Source organism: Mobula birostris, chromosome 25, assembly GCF_030028105.1.
Source record: "Mobula birostris isolate sMobBir1 chromosome 25, sMobBir1.hap1, whole genome shotgun sequence".
NCBI classification, from domain to species: Eukaryota; Metazoa; Chordata; class Chondrichthyes; order Myliobatiformes; family Myliobatidae; genus Mobula; species Mobula birostris.
In genome coordinates, this window is record NC_092394.1 from 29412903 (window position 1) to 29436768 (window position 23866).

At 39.2% G+C, this 23866-nt stretch overlaps 2 protein-coding genes across 4 annotated transcripts in view; both read left to right on the forward strand.

Annotated features, from left to right (window-relative positions):
- LOC140187841 (protein-tyrosine sulfotransferase 1-like) overlaps window positions 1-4776 on the forward strand; it is a 121419-nt gene extending 116643 nt beyond the window's left edge. The window contains exon 8 of the mRNA XM_072243636.1: window positions 2939-4776. Within this exon, the coding sequence (XP_072099737.1) occupies window positions 2939-3315 (377 nt within the window). The 3' untranslated portion in view covers window positions 3316-4776. The remainder of the gene's footprint in view (window positions 1-2938) is intronic.
- Window positions 4777-13187: 8411 nt separating this feature from the next.
- rabgef1 (RAB guanine nucleotide exchange factor (GEF) 1) overlaps window positions 13188-23866 on the forward strand; it is a 34042-nt gene continuing 23363 nt past the window's right edge. For 2 of the 3 annotated variants that reach the window (XM_072243704.1, XM_072243706.1), the window contains exons 1-2: window positions 13188-13314; window positions 22649-22834. In XM_072243704.1, the coding sequence (XP_072099805.1) occupies window positions 22656-22834 (179 nt within the window). In that variant the 5' untranslated portion in view covers window positions 13188-13314; window positions 22649-22655. The remainder of the gene's footprint in view (window positions 13315-22648; window positions 22835-23866) is intronic. The other variant, XM_072243705.1, reaches the window with a different exon arrangement.

Genomic DNA, 23866 nt, shown 5'->3' on the forward strand with positions numbered 1-23866 from the left:
CCACTAATGAAAATCTAACACCAGAACAAGTCTACAGTGCTGATTGCTTTTATACCTTACATAAAAAAGTAAAATGCAAGTACAATTTACTGTCACCCTGTAATCAAAACACGGCATCGTAGGTGGAGATTGAAAGCCTGCCGTTGTTTGTTGTTTTTCAATAACTGATTCAGGTATTCTTCCAATGCTGCTTTTGTTATCCTGCACACATTATATTTTCATTCTATTAACTGTATGTAATAGTTTTTACTGTTAAGTACACATGTGATGAACAAGTGTAAGACAAAGACTGTAGCACATAGACTCAGAGTCAGAAATGATGACGATCTCAAGCTATCTCATCATATATTCCAAAATACAAAAAAAACCCAAAATCCGTAACACTTCCAGCTCCAAGCGTTTCAGATAAAGGGTACTCAACCTGTATTAAAGATTGCAAGGTTGTGTCCAATGCTGAAGCTTTATGTTATGACATTTAACCCCGGTAGTGACTGAGCAATTCCTGTTTTTAAAGAGCAAACCCATTAATACACGAGCAAATTCCAAAGAGCTCTTCAGAATCAGATTCAAATTAACTATCGCTGACATGTGTTGTGAAATTTGTTGTTTTGCAACAGCAGTATGGTCCAACATATAAAAATGACAATAAGTTACTAAAACAAGTAGTACAAAAGACAAATAACAAGGTCATACTTTTAGGTTCATGGACCATTTCAAAATTTGATGGCGGAGGGTTAGAAACTGTTCCTAAAATGTTCAGTGTGGGTCTTCTGGCTCCTGTACCTCCTCTCCGATAGTAGTAAAGGGAAGAGGGCATGTCCCAGATGATGAGGGTCTTTAATAATCAACACTGCCTTCTGGAGGTAGTAGCCCGTGAAGATGTCCTTGATGGCAGGTGGGGGTGTGCCTGGGATGGAGCTGGCTAAGCCTAAAAGTCTGTGCCCCCTCTGGTGATCTTGTGCATTGGAGGCTCCATACCTGGCATTGAAGCAACCTGTCAGAATGCTCTCCATTTCTCTAGAAATTTGCAAGAGTGTTAAGACAATTAGACCAACAGACATAGCAGAATTAGGCCACTCGGCCCATCGAATCTGCTCTGCCCATCTGTCATGGCTGATTTATTATCCCTCCTAATTCCACTCTCTTGCTTTCTCTCTGTAACCTTTGACACCATGACTAATGAAGACCATATTAACCTCAACTTTAAATATACCCAATGACTTGGCCTCCACAACCATCTATGGCAATGAATTCCACAGATTCACCATCCTCTGAAAAACCTGTTCTAAATGGACATCCCTTTATTTTGAGGTTGTGCCCTCTAGTCTTAAAACTCCCTCACTATCAGAAACATCTTAACCACATTCATTCTATCTATGTTAGTATCTTTCCTGTAATACCATGGGCTTTTATCTTGTTATGCAGCCTTATGTGTGGCACCTTGCCAAAAGCCGCCTGTAAATCCAAAGAAACAACATTCACAGACTCTCCCTTGTCTATCCTGCCTGTTATTTCCTCATAGAATTTAACGGATTTGTCAAGTAAGATCTTCCCTTTAGGGAACCAAACTGACTGTGATCTATTTTATCATGTGCCTCCAAACACCCTGAAATCTCATCCTTAATGATCGACTCCAAAATCTTCCCAACCACTGAGGTCAGGCTACCTGGCCTATAATTTCCTTTCTTATGCCTCACTCCCTTCACAAAGAGTGGAGTGATATTTGCAACTTTCCAGTCCTGTCACTTGGTGAAATAACAAACTCTTAATGAAGTAGAGCTGCTGGTGACCTTCATTGAGACTGCATCAGTGTGTTTAGCCCAAGGTAGAGTCTCTGATGCCCAGAACTTGAAACTGCTCACCCTTTCTAATGCTGACCCTTCAAAGAGGACTGGTGCATGTTCTCTTGACTTCCTCTTCCTGAAGTCCACAATCGATTCCTTGGTCTTACTGACTTTGAGTGGGACGTTGTTATTGTGACACCACTGTACCAGCCAACCTCTCTCACTCCTGTACACCTCCTTGTCATCTGAGCTTCTGCCAAAACAGTGATGTCATTGGCAAATTTATGTATGGACATTTCAGCTGTGCTTAGTCACAGTCAAGTGTACAGGGGAAGTAAAGGATCCAGTTGCAGAGAGGGAGGTATGGAGGCCTGGTTTTAAAGCTTGTAGATTAGTACTGATGGTGTTTAATGCTGAGCTGTAATCTTTGGAGAAGTATTAATACACTTTATAAAAGAGAAGGATCTGTTGCACCTACTGTCAGTATGAGGGTCGGAGTTTTCAAATCCTGATTTGTATCCCTGCCAGCCCAGTGGTTGGGATGTTACCATAGCAGCAAGATCTCACCCTCATGCTTTCGTTTGAGCCTATTGGCTGCTTGTAAGCAGGGGCTCCGTAAATGATCGAATGTTGAGGCCCATTGATATCAGTTGTGTGAATTGCTCACAGTCCCAGCGCCAGCTCAGGAGAGAACTGCGATATGAGGGAAAAGGCCAACACAAACTCAGTTTTTAAAATACATTTAAAGCTATTTCCTGTAAACTACAGCGTTCCATGAATTGGATAATGGAATTTGAATTTAAATGTGTAAATTTGTTAAATAAAGAGTACTGGGGCTTCTTGATTTTTGTAATTATTTCGGGGGGAAAGAACCTTGTAGTTGGAAAGCGAAATAACTATATTTTTCATATAGAAAATAGACTGGAATTTAACTTAAAGGAATATGTAAAAGGGTTATGAGAAAAGGGTGACACAAGTTTGCACGTGAGTATCTACTTTACAAAGGACAATTTGTGGAATTTATGAATAAAAATTCTTTCTTCCCCACTTTGGGGGAAAAATGCTGAAGAAAGCAATTTTCTGACCCAAGTGTATACAGCAGGTTAAGAATGAATTTTATATTTACTGCTATTTCCACTTTTTCCCTTCAACAGAAAACTTGGAAAGGATAATTGAAATTGCAAAACAGAGAGCAATGCAACGAAAGGCAAGGTTTGCAAAATTGAAGATCTGTGTTTATAAGGAGGAGATGCCAGTTACACCGTATGAGCGGCCGCTGTACAACTCGTTACGTTTCGATAGAAGTGAGAACGAGACAAAACTGTTTGAGCATCACTGTGAAGTAGATGTGTCGTTTGGCCCATGGGAAGCAATTGCTGATGTTTATGACCTTCTCCATTGCATCGTGACTGACTTAGCAGACAGAGGTATTACTGTGGATCACCAGTGCATAGGTGTTTGCGATAAGCACCTCATAAACTATTATTACTGCAAGCGTCCAATTTATGAGTTCAAGATTACCTGGTGGTAACTGAATTTTGTAATTATTTTGAGCTTCCTTATTCATCCTCTAAAATATTATAAGCATATAACTTTAGAAATTTAACATTAAAGACACCAGCAATCCAATATTGTACAGATGAATTCTGTGTCAGGAAGTATCCTGTAACAAGACAGAGATGGCTAGGTTATTTGCAACTGGAGTATCAGCATACAACAACAGATCATATTTATTAATGCCTTAACCTGATTTGTTTGCAAGAGCAAGGAGTTTCTGTGAAACCTCAGAATGCAGAAACACTTAACAATCACTTTATTAGCATATTATGTAGTTAAATAGTTTACTCATATTTCTCCATTTATGTATTGTGTGATGGTACATATATAAATGTAGGTTTTGTATATATGCCATGTATATACAGTATATAGTGCCTTTCATGAACTCAGGATGTCCCGAAGCACATTAATGCTGATGTAATACTGTCAATGTTTAGTCACATCTGCAGTGTGGGGAAAATGACAGCCAGTCTATGCACAGCAGATTCCTACTTAGAGTAAGATAGTACTGACTTTAGTGAGATTAATCAAGAGCGGAACATGAGACTGCTCACCTCTTCAACGTAGCGCTGTTAGGACCTTTTACATCGACATGAGAGAATAGGTCAGGTCTCGGTATAATGTCTCATCTGAATGGCAGGACTTAAATATTACAGCTTTTCCACAGTTTTGCACTGCAGTCTCAGCCTAGATTTTATAACTAAGGTCATGATTCTTCACTGTACAAGCAGGTGTCCAAATGAACCCTATTAAAAACTCCATGCTGCAGGGTCTACTTCATATTTTTTTTTCCATAATTTGATTTCAAATGTATTAAATGGAAATTAATGAAACAATGTGAGGTTTTCTTGCTGGAAGGTGGGATTTTCTGGCACTGTTCTTCATCAGATGGTATTTTTTTCTTATTTCTTAAAGGGCTTATAGAGCTTTTAAATGACGGCTAATCTTTGTACTCAAAATGTTGCTTTTAGTCAGACCTGTATTTTGTGGCTGTTGTGTCACGGACTGTTCAGTATTTGTTGTCCATTTGCCTTGAAACTGACTAGAATTTTGAGGTTAATGTAATTCCTGATGTTGCAGCCAGTAATTGCACTGTTTTCCATCCTACTCACTCCCATGTCAGATATTTATGAACTATGCTCACCTATGTAGCCTCTGAAAGTGTTGTCCATTGATGTATGATATCTAAATCTTTTAATGGTGTATAGAACCACGATTACTACTTCGTGAATCCTGGTCTTAAAATTCCATTTTATTTTGGTGAATTTTATCTCCTCAAGTATTTCATTATATATTACACTTTTAAATGTTATTTTGGAAATATTTATTTATGTGTCAGTTGCTACCTTAACCTTGTGTATGTATAAAATGTTAGTTTAGTGCTCTGCAAAATATTTAAAATAGAAATAAATATAATTAAAATAGAAGCAAAAAATGTGCTTTATTATCATTACTACCTGTGAGAATTCTTCTGTACGATTGGCTGCTCAGCTAGTCAGATGTCAGCTCCTTCTGCATCTTTAGCACCATCCAAGAAGAACTGAATGTATTTGATCTTCCTCTGCTTCTGATGGGAATGTGCTTCAACTCTCCCTCAATCACATTTTTGAAAGGCAAGTCCATCCTTGCATTCCAGGTTTGCCTGTCACGTTTTTGTTTCAGTTTATGTTGGACAGGTTCCATTGCAATTGTCCTTACTTCAGTTAATTATATTGTATCATACAAGTCTGTGGTAATAAATCTGATTCTGCTTTGTGTTGCTTTTTATTTTCTATCGCTGAGATATGCCTTACAATATTGGGCAACTAGGGATGGGCAATAAATGCTGGCTTAGCAGGTGACGGCCACATCCCGTAAATGAATATATTTTTAAAAATTTCCTCTACCAAAGCTTGGTGCACTTGACCCATCTCATTGCCTGAGATCAAGATCTGACATTGTAGAGAGTTGAGAGGAGGTTCACAAGAATGATCTCAGGAATGAAAGGGTTAACATATGAGGAGCATTTGATGGCTCTGGATTTATACTCACTGGAATTTAGAAGAAGGAAGAGGGATCTCATTGAAACCGATCAAATGTTGAAAGGCCTAGATCAAGTGGACGTGGGGGGGATTATTTCCTATAGTGGGTGGGTCCGGGACCTGAGAGCACAGCCTCAGGATGGAGGGACGTCCAGTTGGAACACAGATAAGGGGGAATTTCTTTAGTCAGAGGATAGTGAATCTGTGGAATTCATTGCTACAGATGGCTCTGCAGATCAAGTCATTGGGTATATTTAGGGCAGAGGTTGATAGGTTCTTGATTAATCAGGGCATCAAAGTTTATGTGAGAAGGCAGAAGAATGGGGTTGAGAGCGATACTAAATCAGCCATGATGAAGTGGACTTGACAGGGTGAATCGTCTAACTCTGCTCCTAGATTTAATGATTTTGAACCAGAAACATACTATTCAAGAAAATTATCATGGACATCTTCTAGAAACTACACCCTCTCTGACCTTAACATTATTACTATCCCTGTTTACAATGGAATAAAATTAAAGATCCCCATTATAATAACCATATCATTTTGTGTTTTTTTTCTTTGGCAACTTATAGAATACAACTAGTAAATTTATATTTCCTATATAATTTTATAAAGAACCATACAAATTCACCTTTAAAAAAACATAAGTACTGGCACAATAGATTCAAGCATTTTTATCTTCCAAAATACCTAGGGTACACTGTCACTGTAGTATCAGAATAGAAGTACGCTATTAAGCCCCTTAATTTGTGTTCTGCCTGTCAGTTAGACCATGTCTAATATGTGGTTAAAATCTATGATCTATCTTGCTCCCAACACCTAATTCCCTTGCCTAAAATATTTGAATGACCTAGCCTGAAACACAGAGACAAAGACTTAAATTGCCTTTTGCCAGAACAAGTTCTTTCTGACATTATCTTGGAATTTGCTGATTGCAATATTAAGGCTGTGCGTAAACATTTTGAAGAAAGAATAGAATGATTGGAATAAAAAGAAAAAGGATTAAAATTGATTGAATAGTCCTGCTGAACAGCCAGCATAGACATATATGCTGAATAGTTTCCTGTGTCACGCAGTCAATGATCTATGTTGTACAGATTATTCCCAGCTTTGATTAAATCAACCTTTGGCCACAAAATTCCTACACATGGCCTAAATGCTACACCTGCCCATTCACCTCCTCCCTCACCTCCCTTCAGGGCCCCAAACAGTCCTTCCAGGTGAGGCAACACTTCACCAACAAATCTGCTCGTGTCGCCTGTTGTGTCCGGTGCTCCCGATGCAGATTCTTCTGCGTTGGTGAGACCTGTGGTAAATTGGGGGACCGCTTTGTCAAGCACCTCTGCACCGTCCACCACAAGCAGGACCTCCCGGTGGGCAAACATTTTAATTTTGATTCCCATTCCTGTTCCAACATGTCAGTCCATGGCCTTCTCCTTTATCAAGACAAGGCCATTCCCAGGGCAGAGGAGCAACACAGTATATTCCGTCTGGGTAGCCCCCAACCTGGTGGCACAAATATCGATTTCTCCTTCCGATAAACAAAATCCACCCCCCCCCCCTTCTCCATTCACCACTCTGAGCTTTTACTTCTTCTCACCTCCCTTTTACATCCCCCTGGGTCCACTCCTTCCCTTTCTCCTATGGCCCACATCTCTCCTGTCAGATTCCTTCTTCTCCAACCCTTGACTGTTCGTACCACTGAGCTTCAGCTATCACCTTCCTGCTAGCCTCCTTTCCTCCCCCCCCACCCTAACCTTTTTATTCTGGAATCTTTCCCCTTCCTTCTCAATCCTGATGGAGGGTCTCAGCCCGAAATGTTGACTATCTATTCATTTCCATAGATGCTGCCTGATCAGCTGAGCTCCTCCAGCATTTTGACTGTGTTGCCCTGTATATTAGATGGTGTTAGTGATTTATCTATAAGACTTATAGTTACACAGAATTCATCCTCCTAGCTCAGTATCCATTTCAATAGTGTTGAAGTGAAATTTTAAAGCCTAGCAGGCTGATTCTCTATTGGGATAGATTTTTTTTGGTTCTGGAAAATACAAAGTATAACAACTCTTATCAAGATTTTTGACAAAGCAGTTCAGTTACGCTGTGCATTCAAGGTCAAATAAAATTAGAGCTCTGAACAATTATGTACAATTTAGTCTCGTGATATTATCTGTAAACGTATAGTGAGTTACACAATAGAGTCAGCTACAGTTACCCAATGGAAATTTTCTGGTTCTCAAACTTGAACCTCAGAGTTCACATGAAGGCAAGAAAAGGAAGTACATTAACATTATCAATAGACAATACTTTCAAAACCACATCAATTTAAAAACATTGGGGAGTAGCAGCTATTTCTGAAATTGGATGTATTGAGGAATAAAGTCATATAAATTAATTTTAAGCCTCTATATACTGGCAACAGATAATGAAGTGTTTGTCTCCACTGCACCATTCTCTAAATGATCTTGTTATTTAAAAGCATTTAAACTTCACAATAAGCAATTTTAAAACATTATTTTCCCTGTAAATTAGCTCTTTTAAAAAGCAAAGAAATGTGGAGTTACTCTCAAGAGGCTTTAAAATGCTGGAGCCCTGAATTCTACCAGACTCTTAACACAATATTGACAGATGATACATTGAACTACCAGAGAAACAAAAACATGGATGAAATCTACAAATTTTGCCCGGATTCTGCAAATAAAAATGGAAACTGGGATACTCCTTACAAAGTATCAAGTTGAAAATTACTAAACCATCTACAAGGAAGTCGGCAGATGCTGGAAGTCCAGAGCAATACACACTCAAGATGCTGGAGGAACTCAGCAGGTCAGGCAGCATCTATGGAAAAGAGTAAACAGTCAATGCTTCAGCCCGAGACCCTTCAAGATCTTCAGCCTGTAACTATTATTACTAGATTTGGTTACTTGCACAGGAAATACAAAATTAGTAGTCTTGCTTACTGGTTATAGAGTGTCTTTGCTTTAATAACTACAGATATGCTTTTAAAAAGACACAATATGAAACCAAATAACCAAATAACTATCTTAGATCTTCATGCCTGTAATAACTCACTACAATGACCTATGACCTAATTTCATGTACTGTACTTGCCTTTTCTTCATATCTGTTAATATCTTTTTCCTTGTCTATTTGTGCCTGCCCACTAATCTGCCTCCTGGCACATATCCCTGCAAGCCACAGAAATGCTATACCTGCCCATTCACCTGATGAAGGTAGTCTCCACCCTGATGACATGAACATTGATTTCTCCTTCCAGTAATTTTTCCCTGCCCTCCCTTCCCTCTTCTATTCCCTATTCTGGCCTCTTACCTCTTCTCACCTGTCTATCACCTTCCATGGTACTCCTTCTTCTTCCCTTTCTCCCATGGTCCACTCTGCTCTCCTATCAGATTACTTCTTCTCCAGCCCCTTATCTTTCTCATCCACCTGGCTTCACCCATCACCTTCTACATTGTCTTCCTACTCCTCCCCCTATCTTTTTATTCTAATGTCTTCGAAGTAATCGTATGGTCTGACACCAGTAGAGAAGTGGTTATTGGTGAACTCACAGTCCCCTGGGAAGACAACATCGATGAAGCCCATGAGCGTAAGTTAACCAAGTATGCAGAATTAAGATCAGAGTGCAGAGACAGAGGGTGGAAGGTCTCATGCTATCTATTCGAAGTAGGCTGCTGTGTGTTTTATTGCGTTCACTTTCCAGGAGTGGCTGCGTGACCTTGGCTTCACTAGAAGAGAGATCAAGTCAACCAGCAGGGCTCTAGCTGAGGCAGCAGAGAAAGGATCAGTATGGGTGTGGACCAAGTATGTCCAGAGGGGCAGATAGTCGGACAGTGTATACATATCTTGCAAACCCTTCATTGGTTGTATTGTCACCTGAAGAGTAGACTATCTGTTGGATGGAAGCAACCAACAACTCTGATAGAGGCAGATGCCAAGTTTTTAAGCTCACCAGTGGGAGGTGGTGCTTTAGCACTGCTGGCCCACCACCTGGAGGGAGTCTTGATCATAAGCGGGCCGAAACTCCGGAAGACAGGTGGCAGATCAACTGATGATCCCACTGGTGATAGCACAAGTCAGTTAACATCTTAGTCCACGTGTATTTTCAATTCAAATCCCCTTCCTTTCCAGTCCTGAAGAAGGGTTTCAGCCCAAAACGTTGACTGATTCATTTCCATGGACGCTGCCTGACCTGCTGAGTTTCTACAGCTGCTTGTGCATGTTACTCAGGATTTCCAGCATCTGCAGAATCTTTTGTGTTGTGTTTTTCCTTTGGAGTTGTTTTAAGAACATATGAAATAGGAAATAGGAGCAGGAGTAGGCCATTTGGCCCATCGAGCCTGATCTGTCATTCAATAAGATCATGGCTGATCTGGCCATGGACTCATCTCCACCTACCTGCCTTTTCCCCATAACCCTTAATTTTGCTTGTGAATTTTATCATAACAAATGAAATGGATTTTTTTTTCAAAAAATAGCTAATCAATAGAAATATGTTGTATATATTCAACTTTTATTTGATTATTTAACTTATGGACTTTAATATTCTCTGTACTGAGTTATGAAAATCAAAGCCAGGAACATTTTTCCCCATTTGGTAAAATTAGTAAGTGGGAGCAATTCAGGGATTTTGTTTTCTGCCTATCCGAAAATGTGTTTAACAATGTATTTCTAAATTGTATGTGGAGCTGGATTCTCCAGTCATTAATAAAGTAAGCCGGTTCACCACTGACTTCAAAGGAAGCCACCTACATTTACCTAGCGATACCTGTGATATGGACTTCCCTTTTTTCCTGTTTGTTGAATCAGAGAAAAGTTTAATGTGGAGGGATGTGAGTTGAACCACTTAGGTAGGAGAGTCAATTTAAAAAGAAAAATAATGGTCTAAACGAGAAATAAGAGCAGATGAATCTGGTTTTATGGGTGCATCGAAAGTGGCAGAGCTGGTTGAGAAAACAGTAAGGATGCATAATTCTGGAAGCATAGCATAAAGACACTGAAATTTTATAGGACACTGCTCCGGCCTCAACATTAGAGAGGGTACAGAAATTGGAATTTCACCCATGCAATAGTCCAGTGACAAGTCAACACCACCATCACATATCATTGTGCTTGCTGTGTGATGCACTCTCAAAGATACAAATGGTGGCTTCAGATAAATTAAATTCCAGTTACGAAAATACATTCACAAAGTAAAATTGGCACCATGGTGGCGTTGCATTTAGCACGACACTATTACAGCTTGGGATTTGGAGTTAAATTCCATTCGCAAGGAATTTGTACCTTCTCCTGTGACCATAAGGGTTTTCTTTGGGTGCTCGGGTTTCCTCTCTCAGTCCAAAGGCATGCCAGTTAGTAGGTTAATTGGCCATTGCAAATTGTCCTGTGATTAGGTTAGGGTCAATAGGTGGTTTGCTGGGATAAGTTCACGGGAAATGTGCAGGGCAAGTTTTTTTTACACAGAGAGTGGTGCTGGAGGCAAATACAATAGAAGCATTTAAGAGGTGCTTGGATAGACATCGGAATATGCAAAAATTTGAAGGATGTGGACTATGTGCAGGCAGAAGGGATTTGTTTCATCAGGCACCATTAGATAATTAGTTTGCACTCTCTAACTCTCACTCTTCCTCAATCTCTATCTCTATCTCACTCTCCCTCAGTCTTTATCTCTATCTCAATCTCTCTCGATCTCTATCTCTGTCTCTATCCCTATCTCCATCTCTCTGTCACATTGAGAAGCTTCTAAAAACCAACAGAAGGCAACTAATGATACCATAAGGATAGACGAGATGAAATATAAAGGTAAGCTAGCCAATACTAGTTAAGAGGATACCTGGAGTTTTTTTTCACATACTTAAAGAGTAAAAGAGGGGATATTGGACTGCTGGAAAATGTCGCTGGAGAGGTAGTAATGTGGGACAAATTTAATTAGTATTTTGCATCAAACTTCACTAGCAGTATGCCAGAAATTGAAGTGTCAGAGGGCAGAAGTGAGTGCATTTGTCATTAATAAGGAACCGGTGCTTGAAAAGCTGAAAGTTCTTAAGGAAGATAAGTCACCTGGACCAGATGGACTACACCCCAGCATTCTGAAAAAGGTAGCTGAAGAGATTGAGGAGGCATTATTAATGACCTTTCATGAACTATTAGTTTCTGGAATGATTCTGGAGGATTGGAAAATTGCAAATTTAACTCCACTCTTTAAGAAAGGAAGGAGGCAGAAGAGAAGAAATCATAGGCAGTTCACATGACTTCAGTGGTTGGGAAGATGTTGGAGTCCATTATTAAGGATGAGGTTTCGGGTACTTAGAGGCCCATGTTAAAATAGCCAAAGTCACATGGTCTCTTAAGGGGGAATCTTGCCTGACCAATCTGTTGGAATTCTTTGAAGAAATAACAGGCAGGATAGACAAATGAGAATCAATTGATGATGTTTACTTGTATTTTCAGAAGATTTCAACAAGGTGCCACAGATGTGGCTGCTTGACAAGACAAGAGACCATGGTATTGCAGGAAAGATACTAATGTGGATAGTATCCACATTAATGTGGATGTGGCTGACTGTCAGGACGCAAAGAAAGGCAAAAAGGGTCACATTCCGGCTTGCCGCTGGTGACTAGTGGTGTCCTGCAGAGTCAGTATCGGGACCACTTCTTTTCACGTTATATATCAATGATTTGGATGACAGAATTGATGGTGTGGTCACATTTGTGGATGATTCAAAGATAGGTGGAGGGGCAGGAAATGTTGAAGAAGCAGTAAATTTGCAAAAGAACTTAGACAGATTGACAGAATAGGCAAAAGAACTGGCAGATGCAATATAACGTAGGGAAGTGTAGTGAAGAGTATGGTCATGCACTTTGATAGAAGAAATAAAGGCATAGACAACTTTCTAAATGGGAAAAAAAATCAAAAATCAGAGGTGTAAAAGACTTGGGAGCCCTCATGCAGGATTCTCTTAAGGTTAACTTGCAGGTCGAGTCAGTGGTAAGGAAGTTAAATGCAATGTTAACATTCATCTTGAGAGGACTAGAATATAAGTGGAAGGATGTGTTAACAAATGAGGAGCGTTTGATGGCACTGGGCCTGTACTTGCTGGAGTTTTGAAGAATGAGGGTGTATCTGCTCCAATGTTTTACTGTCTTATAACAAGGGAGGGGTCTCATTGAAATGCTTCGACAGAGTGGACATGAGGAAAATGTTTCCTTTAGAGGTGGGGTCTCAGACCAGAGGGCACAGCCTTTGAATAGCAGGAAATCCATTGAGAACAGAGATGAAGAGGAATTTCTTTAGCCAGAGGTTAGTTAATCTGTGGAATTCATTGCCACAGATGGCTGTGGAGGCCAAGTTATTGGGTATATTTAAAGTGGAAGGTGATAGGTTATTGATTAGTCAAGGTGTCAGATGAGAATGAAGAAAAATGAATCTGAGAGGGATAATAAATCATCCATGATGGAATAGTGGAGCAGACTCTTTGGGCCGAATGGCCTAATTCTTCTCCAATGTCTTATGGTCTTTATCATCGGCTAAAGCACATGTTCCAATGTGCTATATATAAAATGCTAACTCTCATTTCTACTTCCTGACTGACCACATGTGTATTTAAACAATGCCCTGCTTTCAGCTGTTTAAACAATCACGCGGTGGTATCCACCCACCCCACCCCTCAAACTTTGCATCTGTCTCTTGCCATCCAACACCAGCAGCGCTTCGCTCCGCTAATCGCAACTTGCCGGGGAAGGCAATAGTCAGGTGACGCAGGCGGCGCTCACGTATGCGCGGTGACGCAATGACGCCGTGTTCCCGTCAGTGGCGAGCGGCGCCGCCGGTGGTGTTTTGGTGGAGGAAGCAAGGCGGCGGGAGGGAAGGAGAGACAAAGGTTTCCGAGACGGAGGTCGGTCGTAGGTCGACAGACTCGGCGAGTGTTCCAGGTGAAGGCTGGGTATTTAAAGTAGTAAAGGCAGTGGGTAGTGTCGGGTCGTTTGTTCGAGCAGCCGTCGGCTGCCGTGGGTTTGGACGAGGCACTGACAGCTCCCAGGCCCGGCCCGGCCCGGCCCGGCCCGGGACGGGAGTGGGGGAGCCCGGCGCCTGGAACCGAACACTGTTTGTTTTGTTTCTGGCTCTGGGAAATACAAGGTGCGGCTTCGACCAGGGACTGGGTGGTGTACGTAGTTATCAGGGCGTTGAGTGAAAGGTCACTGGAGGGAGGCGAGAAAGACAGGGGCATCTGTCTGTCCCATCTTTCCAAAGCTAACAACACAGGTGTTTGTAAGCGAATGGTCAGGTTTCGGGAAAGTCGGAGACGTGGGTATTATGTAAATACTCTATTATCCCTTGGTGTCATCCCAAGTTCAGTGGAAGGTTATATTAGGTTTAGCGTATTCTGCCTTAGAGTCAGAATATTTTGGATTTAGTAATTCAGGTTGGTGTTCCTGTGGAGTATCGGTTGAGTGCTGTGTTCTGGAATGAAACATTAAACTGTGCTGGCTTCTTGATTACGCTGTTTGAATGTCGACGTTACTAACATTTTGTTGTCATCATATCACATGTTCTCATATTGGTTATCGCTTTTCCTAGTGTTGCATCAGAGGTTGCACTTTAAGAGTGATTTGAGAAACATTTGGTAATACTTCAGTTACGACTGGCAGTGTATTAATGCTTATGTTTGATATTACATTAAAGATGAAAATGTTGAAAGCAATTCATGGCACTATTTTCTTCCCCAGCAAAAATAAATTGTGAAACACTATAGTATTTCTTCAAATGTTATTAGTTCTTCTCCCTTTCTGTTTCTCATGACACTTATTTTTAACTGCAATGTCTTTAGTTTAAAAGGAAATGATGTTCTTCTCTGCCCTATGTTTTCACATTTTCAGGGAATTTATTATGTGGCTGTTAATTGCTGCTGATAAGGATGTCAAATTTTTTGGTTGCTCTGTATGAAAGTCAGCTGATAGAAGGTTTCAACAACATTGCAGATCTGGACTTCAGAGATAGAAGACGTTAGTAATAATCTAAGTCTGTCAGGATTTGTGTAGTGATAAAAGTGAATATTTCATGTTGCTGACCTTTCACTGAACTTGGGCAAAGTTAGAGTGGAACTATTCTTTGACATGTAAGGAGGAAAGTGGCAATACTGTATATGAAACTTAATCAGATTGGCAGCTTGTTATTTACTGGAGTGCCCCAAGGGGTTACTGCTGTGTCTTTGCTATTAATAATTTAAGAAAGATGATAAAGTGTTATGAATTCAAGTTAGCTAACTATTATAAATCATGGTATCAATATGAATTATGCTGAGAATGCAGAAGGACAGAAATGGGCACAAGCTGCAAAGTGGACTATAATATGCTGGGTGTGAATTTGGACTATGCCTTCTGATGTTCACTTTGGGTTTTGCCAGTATCACTTATTAACAGCTTTCTCAATCAGGTTTATTATCACTGATATATGAAGTGAAAATCATTGTTTTGTGGCAGCAGTACCGTGCAGTACATAATAATTATATTTATAAAAGTTGTAATCCAAAATAATGTGAAGATTATAAAAGATAAGTAATGCAAAACTAGTGAGTTAGTGTTCATGAGTTCATTGTCCATTCTGAAATCTGATGGAAGAGGGGAAGAAGTCATTCCTAAAACATTGAGTATGTGCCTTCAGGCTCCTGCTCCTTGATGGTAGCAACAGGAAGAGGGCATGTCCTGGTAGTGGGGGTCCTTAATGATGGATGCTGCCTTTTTGAGGGATTGTCTTTTGAAGATTTCCTCTGTGGTGGAAAGGCTAGTGTCCATGATGGGACTGCTGAGTTTACAACCCCCTGTAGCTTTTTCCAATCCTGTGCAGTGGCCCCTGCATACCAGATGGTGATGCAGCCAGTTAGAATGCTCTCCACGGTACATCTGTAGAAATTTGCTAGTCTTTGACGTACTAAATCACCTCAATTCCTAATGAAATATAACCGTTGGTGTGGCTTCTTTGTAATAACATCAAAATGTTGGGTCCAGGATAGATCTTACGAGATGTTGAAACCCAGGAACTTGAAACTGCTTACACTTTCCACTTCTGATCCCTTGATGAGGACTGGTATGTGTTCTCTCAATTTTCCCTTCCTGAAGCCCACAATCAATTCTTTGGTTTTACTGACGTTGAGTGCAAGGTTGTTACAAGGCAATCTATCTTACTCCTGTGCGCCTCCTTGTCACGTGGACAAAAACTCCGAATTGTGGTAAGTTGTGCAAAAATACAAAGTAAGGTTGAGTTTAATGTGAATCGGAAACATTTCCCCAAAAAAGGGAATGATAGTGGTGGTGTGATTGAATTATTTCTGCTGAAAAGGATAAATGGATAGTAATCATGAATGGAAACAAGGGCACCCAATTATTGGCTTTAAATCACTCCATTGACATTGATCAACTTGTCAAGAATGATTTTTTAGCGTGGTAGAATTGGGAGTATGTTTGGCACTGATAAATAAAGGCATTCTGATTGGTATTGTTTATGTCAGACCTAAGATGAACGTTGGGTCATAGCACTTTAGTAGTCTTACTTTATCTTGGAATTCACGATTAAACTGCCATCTGCATGTTATACAATGTGGTCAGGTGACTGAATTCTTGTTTACACTTTTGGACTGCAGATCTTGTGCAGAGAAGGTGGAAACTTCCTGCTTTTCTTTTTACAAATGAAGCTGTTGCTTCTGGTCTAATGCTTTTGTGATGAAAATAGCTGAGGTCCCCTGACACTATGAAATTATTTATAAATGTTAAGAGGGCAAGGTTGTAGAAGATTTCTGCTTTTGTAATTCTAACAAACAAAAGTTTTCTAACACGACAAAATCTGCAGATGCTGGAAATCCAAACCCACACACGCACACACGTAGTGGAGCAGTCCTGATGAAGGATCTTGATGCAAAATGTCAAATGTCTACTCTTTGCTTCCTGCCCTGCTGGGTTCCTCCAGCATTTTGTGTGTTCCATATAAGTTTTCCATGTACTTTTAAAATATGGTGTTAATGTACCTACTTTCAAGTTTGTCCTGCTTAATCAAGATCCATAGTTAAGTATTTAAGTTTAGTCTCAATTAATTTTTCAGACAAAGTCCCAAGAGTCCACCACTCCTTTGGGAGATACGAAGTTCACTATTATCTGTCCATCTGTAGCCTCGCTTCATACTAGTTATTGACAGATTTCAAAAACAGAACTGCAGAAAAATTACTTACTTTCGTTACTATTCACTTTATTATGATAGGATTCTTTTCCCTTCCATAGATATGCTGAAATGGCTTGCAGTTTGCTCAGCTACCTTCTCAAATATGGGCCCCTAAGATCTATTTCCCAATATTTGGAAAGGAAATCACCTTGACATAAATTGGGTAAAGTTAACATAATGGGCAGATAATCCATGAATTTAAATTGACACACACAAAATGCATAAACCACACTAAGATGGGGGAGGGAAAGATGTCTAAACTGGCAGGTGATAGGTGAAACCAGGACAGGGGCAAAGTTGGTGGGGGGGGAAGATGGAAGTGAGAAGCTGGGAGATGATAGGTGCAAAAGGTTAACGGCTGAGGGAGGAGGAATCCATTAGGACAGAGTGAACTATTGGAGAATGGCAAGGAGGAGGGGCATAGGAGGCAGTGAGGAGAAGAGAAGGGATACGAGGGAAGCCACAATAGGGAATGGAAAAGCAGAGAAGGGGGTAGTGGGAGAATTTACTAGTTGGGGAAATTATTGTTCATACTGTCAGGTTGGCAGCTACCTAGGTGAAATATGAAGTGTTGCTCCTTCAACTTGAGAGTGGCCTCGTCGTAGCATTAGCGAAGCCATGAACTGATATGTTGGAATGGGGAGATAGAAAGAAGAATTAAAATGTTTGGCCACTAGGAATCCCACCTTTTGTGGCGGATGGAGCAAAGGTGTTTGACAAACCGGTCCCCCAATCTATGTCAGGTGTCATTGATGTAGAGGAGGTTGCACAGTGCCTGAACATCAGCTGTATATTCCTCTTCATAGATACAGTCTGACCTGTTGAGTTCTTCCAGCATTTTGTAAACATTGCTCTGTATTTTTAGCATATGCAGAATCTGTTGTTTATCAATTTTTTTTTTAGTATCTTTGTTGACAGCCTTCTCCCCTAGCCTAACCTTCAGATACAATACTTATAAAGAAAATGTTTGCAAACAATATTTTATTAAAGTTAACATTCTAGCATCCAAATTTTCCATGAAAATTTCATCACAAATTTCAGAACATGGAATCAAGCATCTGTCACTGCAATAGTTCTACAGGTTGTTGCCATTATCTAAAATCAGAGTCTCTAGTTTATATCTAGATTATGTAGAACTGGATTCACTAAAGATCTTTTTCACCCAAAATGTTTTCTCACCCTTTCCCACTGATTTCAGGTTTTGAATTGGTTCAGTTTCATTGAGGTTCTGTAAGATAATTAAACTTTCACTTCTGTATTTGGTCCACTTTTGATTCCCAAAGCTAGCATCAAAATGTCCACTAAATGATGAAGAGAGAATCAAGAGGATTTAAATTAAATTTAGATTTATTAATTTTGACTTGGAGAATTAACTATTCCTTAAATACAAGTATATTTATGGGTTGTGATATAACACTTTTATGATAGAATTGCACAAGAAACCTTTGTTAAAAGTGATGGTTGAAGCCATGCAGAATGAATCTAAGGAATTATTAGATACTGAGAAGTAAAGTTACTTCTCTGTGAACAATGTTATTGCTGAACGTGGTAAGTACAGCTTCTACAGTATGCTAAGGAATATGATCAGTATTGTATAATTGAATTGTGTGAGTCAATAAATGCAGCAGTTTTGGTATGAATAGCCATTGTCTTAATGAGGAAATTTATCAGTTTTCCTCAAATTCTGCTTTTGCTGATTTGCCTTTTCCTTAGTATTAACAATTCCTTGGAATTTGTTAAGGTAGCCAGTAGTTTGTTTATATACATCTTTCACAACTTCAGACTCCTTGAACAAGTATTTTTTTTCAGAGCACAATCATTTTATGATCTGCAGATGGCATTTTGAATACATTAAGCCCCCCATAATCAGAAAATGACAAGATAAACTGTATAAGTAATGTTGAATGATAGGCCATGGAATAAATGTTCTTGGTTTATGCCATGCAATCTTTGAAGTCCGCCTAGGATTGTGGATAAAGATTCAATTTGCAGATTAAAAGATGGTGATTAGCTTTATTTGTCAGGTATACATCATAACATGCAGTGAAATGCGTTTTGTATTAGGGTTGTGCTTGTACTGTTGCTGTGCTTCCAGCACCAACATAAGATGCCTACAACTTACTAACTCTTAACCATACATCTTTGAAATGTAGGAGGAAACCAGTGCACCTGGAAGAAACCCATGTGGTCACAGGGAGAATGTACATACTCCTTACAAACAGTGGTGAAAATCAAACCCTGATCTTAAAGCTAACATTATAAAATGTTGCACTAACCCGATGCTACCATACCAATCCTCAGCCAGATTTAATGTCCCGTTTGAAATGTGGTACCTCTGACAGTTAATCATTCCCTTAATATTGCACTAGAGGGTCCATCCAAATAATTATGCTTGCCTCTGGAGCATGATTTGACTCTAGAACCTCATAGAAGGTGAGAGTCCTGTGTAAGCAGAGTTCACAATCTCGACCGGCAAAATGGATTGGAAACTGAAGATCGGATGAACTATTAATGCTGGATTAAGTTTAAGAGTAGTTTTTTAATTGCTGGATAGGATAAAGGCTTCAAGGCCCTGTTGGTTTAACCACTTTTTGCAATCCTTTTATATTTGTTAGTGTTGGCATCTAAGTTTGGCTATAATTCTGAAGAAATGATTTGAAATCAGCTTCAATGTTTTTATTCTTAACATGTTATGCTATCAACAGTAGTTGAGAACCCCTTTGATTCTTTTGAAATATTCCAGTTCAGAAGGGGACACAATAATTTACCTTCGATACAGGGTTTTGACCTAGGATGTTGACAATTCCTTTCACCTAATGGGTGCTGCTCAACTTGCTGAGCTTCTCTATCAGGTTGTTGTTCCAGATTCCAGCACTTGCAGTCTCCTGTGTCTCTAGAATAAATTACCTGTTGCATTTTCAATAGGCACTGGAAAAAAGTTATAGACTTCTAATCCTGTCCCAATCCCAAACTGCATTCATGAATGTTTTCCCATTAGGCTTTACCTGCCCTTGCTCTCCATCCTGAAAATGATCTGAAATATTTGTGGGTTAAGAGCTGGAGAGCTAAGAAATCTCTCCAGGTTGGTAAATTAGAATGAACCAAATAATCTTTTCCATCATTAATTATTTTAAAGATCATTTATACATGTACAGTACATCAATATAAAACGTGTATAATTGGTTTCAAGTTGTTTGGAATTATTCAGAATTATTTATTTAGATTATGAAGACACGCAGTCCTCGTTTATTGTTATTTAGTAATGCATGCATTAAGAAGTGATACAATATTTCCTCCGGTGTGATATCACAAAACAGAACAGACCAAGACTGAGAAAACTAACAAAACCACATAATTATAACATACAGTTACAACAGTGCAACAATACCATAACTTGATGAAGAAGTCCATGAGCACAGTAAAAAGTTCAACTTCTCTCAAATGTCCCACATCTCACGCAGACGGGAGAAGGAAGAAAAACTCTCCCTGCCATGCCGACCACAGTCCGACTCTGTCATCCAAAAACTTCAAGCCTCCCATTCAGCTCTCCAACACTGAGAACTGAGTGCCTTCTCTGTCCGAATGATTTGACCTCAATCTCGGTCGCCAACAGCAGGTAAAGTCGGGGATTTTGAGGCCTTCCCTCCGGAAGATTCCCGACTGCACAGCAACGACAGCAGTGAACGAGTGTTTCAGAAATTTCTCCAGATGTTCCCCTGTGCTTTCACGTCTGTCTCCATCAGATCAGAATTGTCCACAGCCCCTACTTAATGGAAACAATATCATTTTTCACCGAAGGGCTGCACACGTGTGGCGCGCTGCTTTCTCTCCTCCCGCCGAACTGTTAGGAACTGTTTTTGGAATTTATATTTTTTTTCAGATTCCAGATTTTTTCAGATGTTGTACTATGTAATAGCTTGGGATCGCCATCATTTCCAACTCTGTATTTATGTTTTACCAGTCTTTGTCTTGCACGTCAATGTTTTTATTCTTCTAACATGTTATTATCACACATCTGTACTTTACAGTAAAAATTATTACATATCATTAATATAAAACTATAATGTGTACAGGGTAACAAAAGCAGCACAATAGCATCAGGAGAATATCTGAATTAGTTATTGAACAACAAACAACGGCAGGCTTTCAGTCTTCACCTAAAATGCAGTGTTTTGATTAAAAGGTTGCAGTACACCGTAATTGTATTTTACTTTAGGTTTTACTGTATGTAAGGTATAAAAGCAATCAGCATTGTAGACTTATTCTGGTGAAAGATTTTCATCAGTTACGATTTTGGCAAACTCATTAATGATTTTCTCTGCTGTTTCATGATCAACAGATGCTTTAAAATAATTAATGCCATGGCTTTTCTTAAATTTCTGCAACCGGCTTGCTGAATGTTCACAATTACCTTCAATTTTCAGTTCTTTGTGACAGGTCTTTGTTTGTTTCATGATCAGCATACTGTTGTCAGTGGCATACAGTACTGTGCAAAAATCTTGGGCACATGTGTAGCTAGGGTGCTGAAGAAGATGGAGCGTCAGGTTTATCGTCACTCATATATGTCACAAATTTTGTTTTTTTGCAGCAGCAGTACATAAAATTATAACAGTGCTATGCAAAATTCTTAAGCACTGTAGCTCTGTCTATACTAAGACTTTTGCACAGTACTGTAGTTTTCTATTTTTCATTAACTTCTGCTTATTACATATGTGAGGTCACTTCTCAGAACTGTCTGTGGTGTGCAGAGGCCTGCACATCATCTGGAAAACTTCCCAGCATCTTGTCAAATTTTCCATTTGTGCATCTTGTTAGTGCTCAAAAGTTTTGGATTTCAAAGTTTTTCGGATTTTGGATTTTTGGATAAGCGGTCCTCAACCTGGAATAAAAAAAAAATTAAAATATGTCTTTGTATGTGTCTGTGTGTGTGTATATGAGATTAAATAGGTAGTGCAAGAAGACAGCAAAAAATAAGAAAAAAGGTTGTGAGGTAGTATACATGTGTTCATTGTCTAATCAGAAATCTGATGGAAGAGGGGAAGAAATTGTTCCTGAAACATTGAGTGTGTGTCTTCAGGCTTCAGCAATGAGAAGTGGCTATGTCCTGGGTGATGGGGGTCCTTAATGAAGGGTGTTGCCTTTTTGAGGGCATTGACTTTTGAAGATATCCTTGATGCTGTAGAGATTATTGGCCATGATGGAGCTGGCTGAGTTTACTATCCTTTAAAGCTTTTTTGATCATTTGCAAGTGGCCCCTCCATACCAGATGGTAATGCAACCAGTTAGAAGTTTGCGAGAGTCTGTGGTGACATATCAAGTCGTCTCAAACTCCTAATGAAATATAGCTGCTGTCTTGCCTTCTTTGTAATTGCATCAATATGTTGGGCCCAGGATAGATCTTCAGAGATGTTGAGATCCAGGAATGTGAAACTTCCCACTCTTTCCACTTCTGATCACTTGAGGACTGGTTTATGTTCCCTCAGCTTCCCTTTCCTGGTCCACAGTGAATTTCTTGATTTTACTGATTGCGTGCAAAGTTATTGCTGTGACACCACTCTACCAACTAACCTGTCACACTCCTAGTTTGAACAATTTGTGTGGAAAATGCCTTGCCGTAGATTTAAAATAATTTGATATCACCCTTATTACAATGCATCTTGTACACACATTTTAAAGGTGTATATTTAAATATGGTACTGCAGATCAGTTATTCAATCAATGTTAAATGTGTCCCAGATATTAAATTTAAACATGTGAGAAGTAGCAAAGCATCACTGGCATAATATTTTGTTGCAAGCTTACTGGAGCTATTTTGAGAAGGCTAATTTGAAAATTTCACTAATATTTCTAGAACAAATTAAAATAACTTTCTAACTTATTAAAATATTTTTTCCAATCAAATAATTCACAATATAATTGTAATATTAGGTATGTTGTTATAAATTATTTGATGGCCTTATTACCAGATTTATGTAGCTGTTTTATACATGACTGGATCAATTTCCTTTCAAGCTTTAAGCCACAATTTGATTTTACTGTAACCTTGTTTGTCTCCAGTAGAAAGATGAGCTTGAAATCAGAACGTAGAGGAATCCATGTGGACCAATCCGAGCTCCTATGTAAAAAAGGCTGTGGTTACTATGGAAATCCTGCGTGGCAAGGATTTTGTTCTAAGTGCTGGAGAGAAGAGTACAGTAAAGCCAGACAGCGACAAATTCAGGAAGATTGGGAGCTTGCAGAACGGTAATTCTCATGATTTGATAATTTTGTGTTCAATTGGGAATATCACTTGCATATTCTCAGGCTGTAAATATATGCTGATCAGCATATACAGATTATTTTTAGTCAAACAAGGCATCCTGCACTAGCCAACTAAGATACCTTCTTTTCAGAATGTGCACTTGTTAAACTAAACACCAATCTGGAATTCTGGTCATCAACTTCAACAAAAGGGTTATTTATTAGTATGTTCCAATTATGTAATGTAATATTGAGCTCGACAGAACTAGAGTGTACAGATCGAGCACCTACCTTATGGTAGATCTTAAGAACTGTTAATACAAATGTGGAGAATACCTATAAAGGGCAATATGAAGTTTTCAGCACCAGCATTATATTTCCGGTGCTTAATTTATGAGTGCGTTAATACAAGTGCAAAATTTCCACCACATCTTCCACTTGTGTTAATTCACTCATTGTCTTGGAAACAAATGCTGGCAGCTTGGTGTGGACTCTGAGCTTGCAGTATGTAAGTGAATCCCATGCTACAGCTGCAAGGAACCTAGCTGAATATTTATATTTTATGTAAATTTCAAATTTGATTTTCATTCATATAGGTTTTAATTGTTTAAGTTATTTTGTGTTATAATTTAACATTTTAAGCATTTAATTGTTTCAGCGTTTTAAAAATTAATTTTTGCATGCTCCTGGAGATGATGCAGAGATATTACCAGGTTTAATGATTTATCATCGGGCCGTAACTTAGCCAGTTGTCATAGGTGGTGAAAGCCCGATGTTGTGCAACATCCAGGATTTGCCATTTTGGATTGGAATGGGCACAAAGAAATCTAGTTAAGGCAAGATCAAACTTGCCATGATTATGCAAGTTTTACTGCTGGCAGAAAGTTGTAGCCTACTTGAACCCAAGCAGATGATCTTCAATATTTTGTTCTATATACAATCCCATGTTAATTACTTTATTTTTACTATATTCATTTTGCCTTGAATTCATGGATGAAGTGGCCTGGAATTTCATCTTGATTGCAATGGTATTTT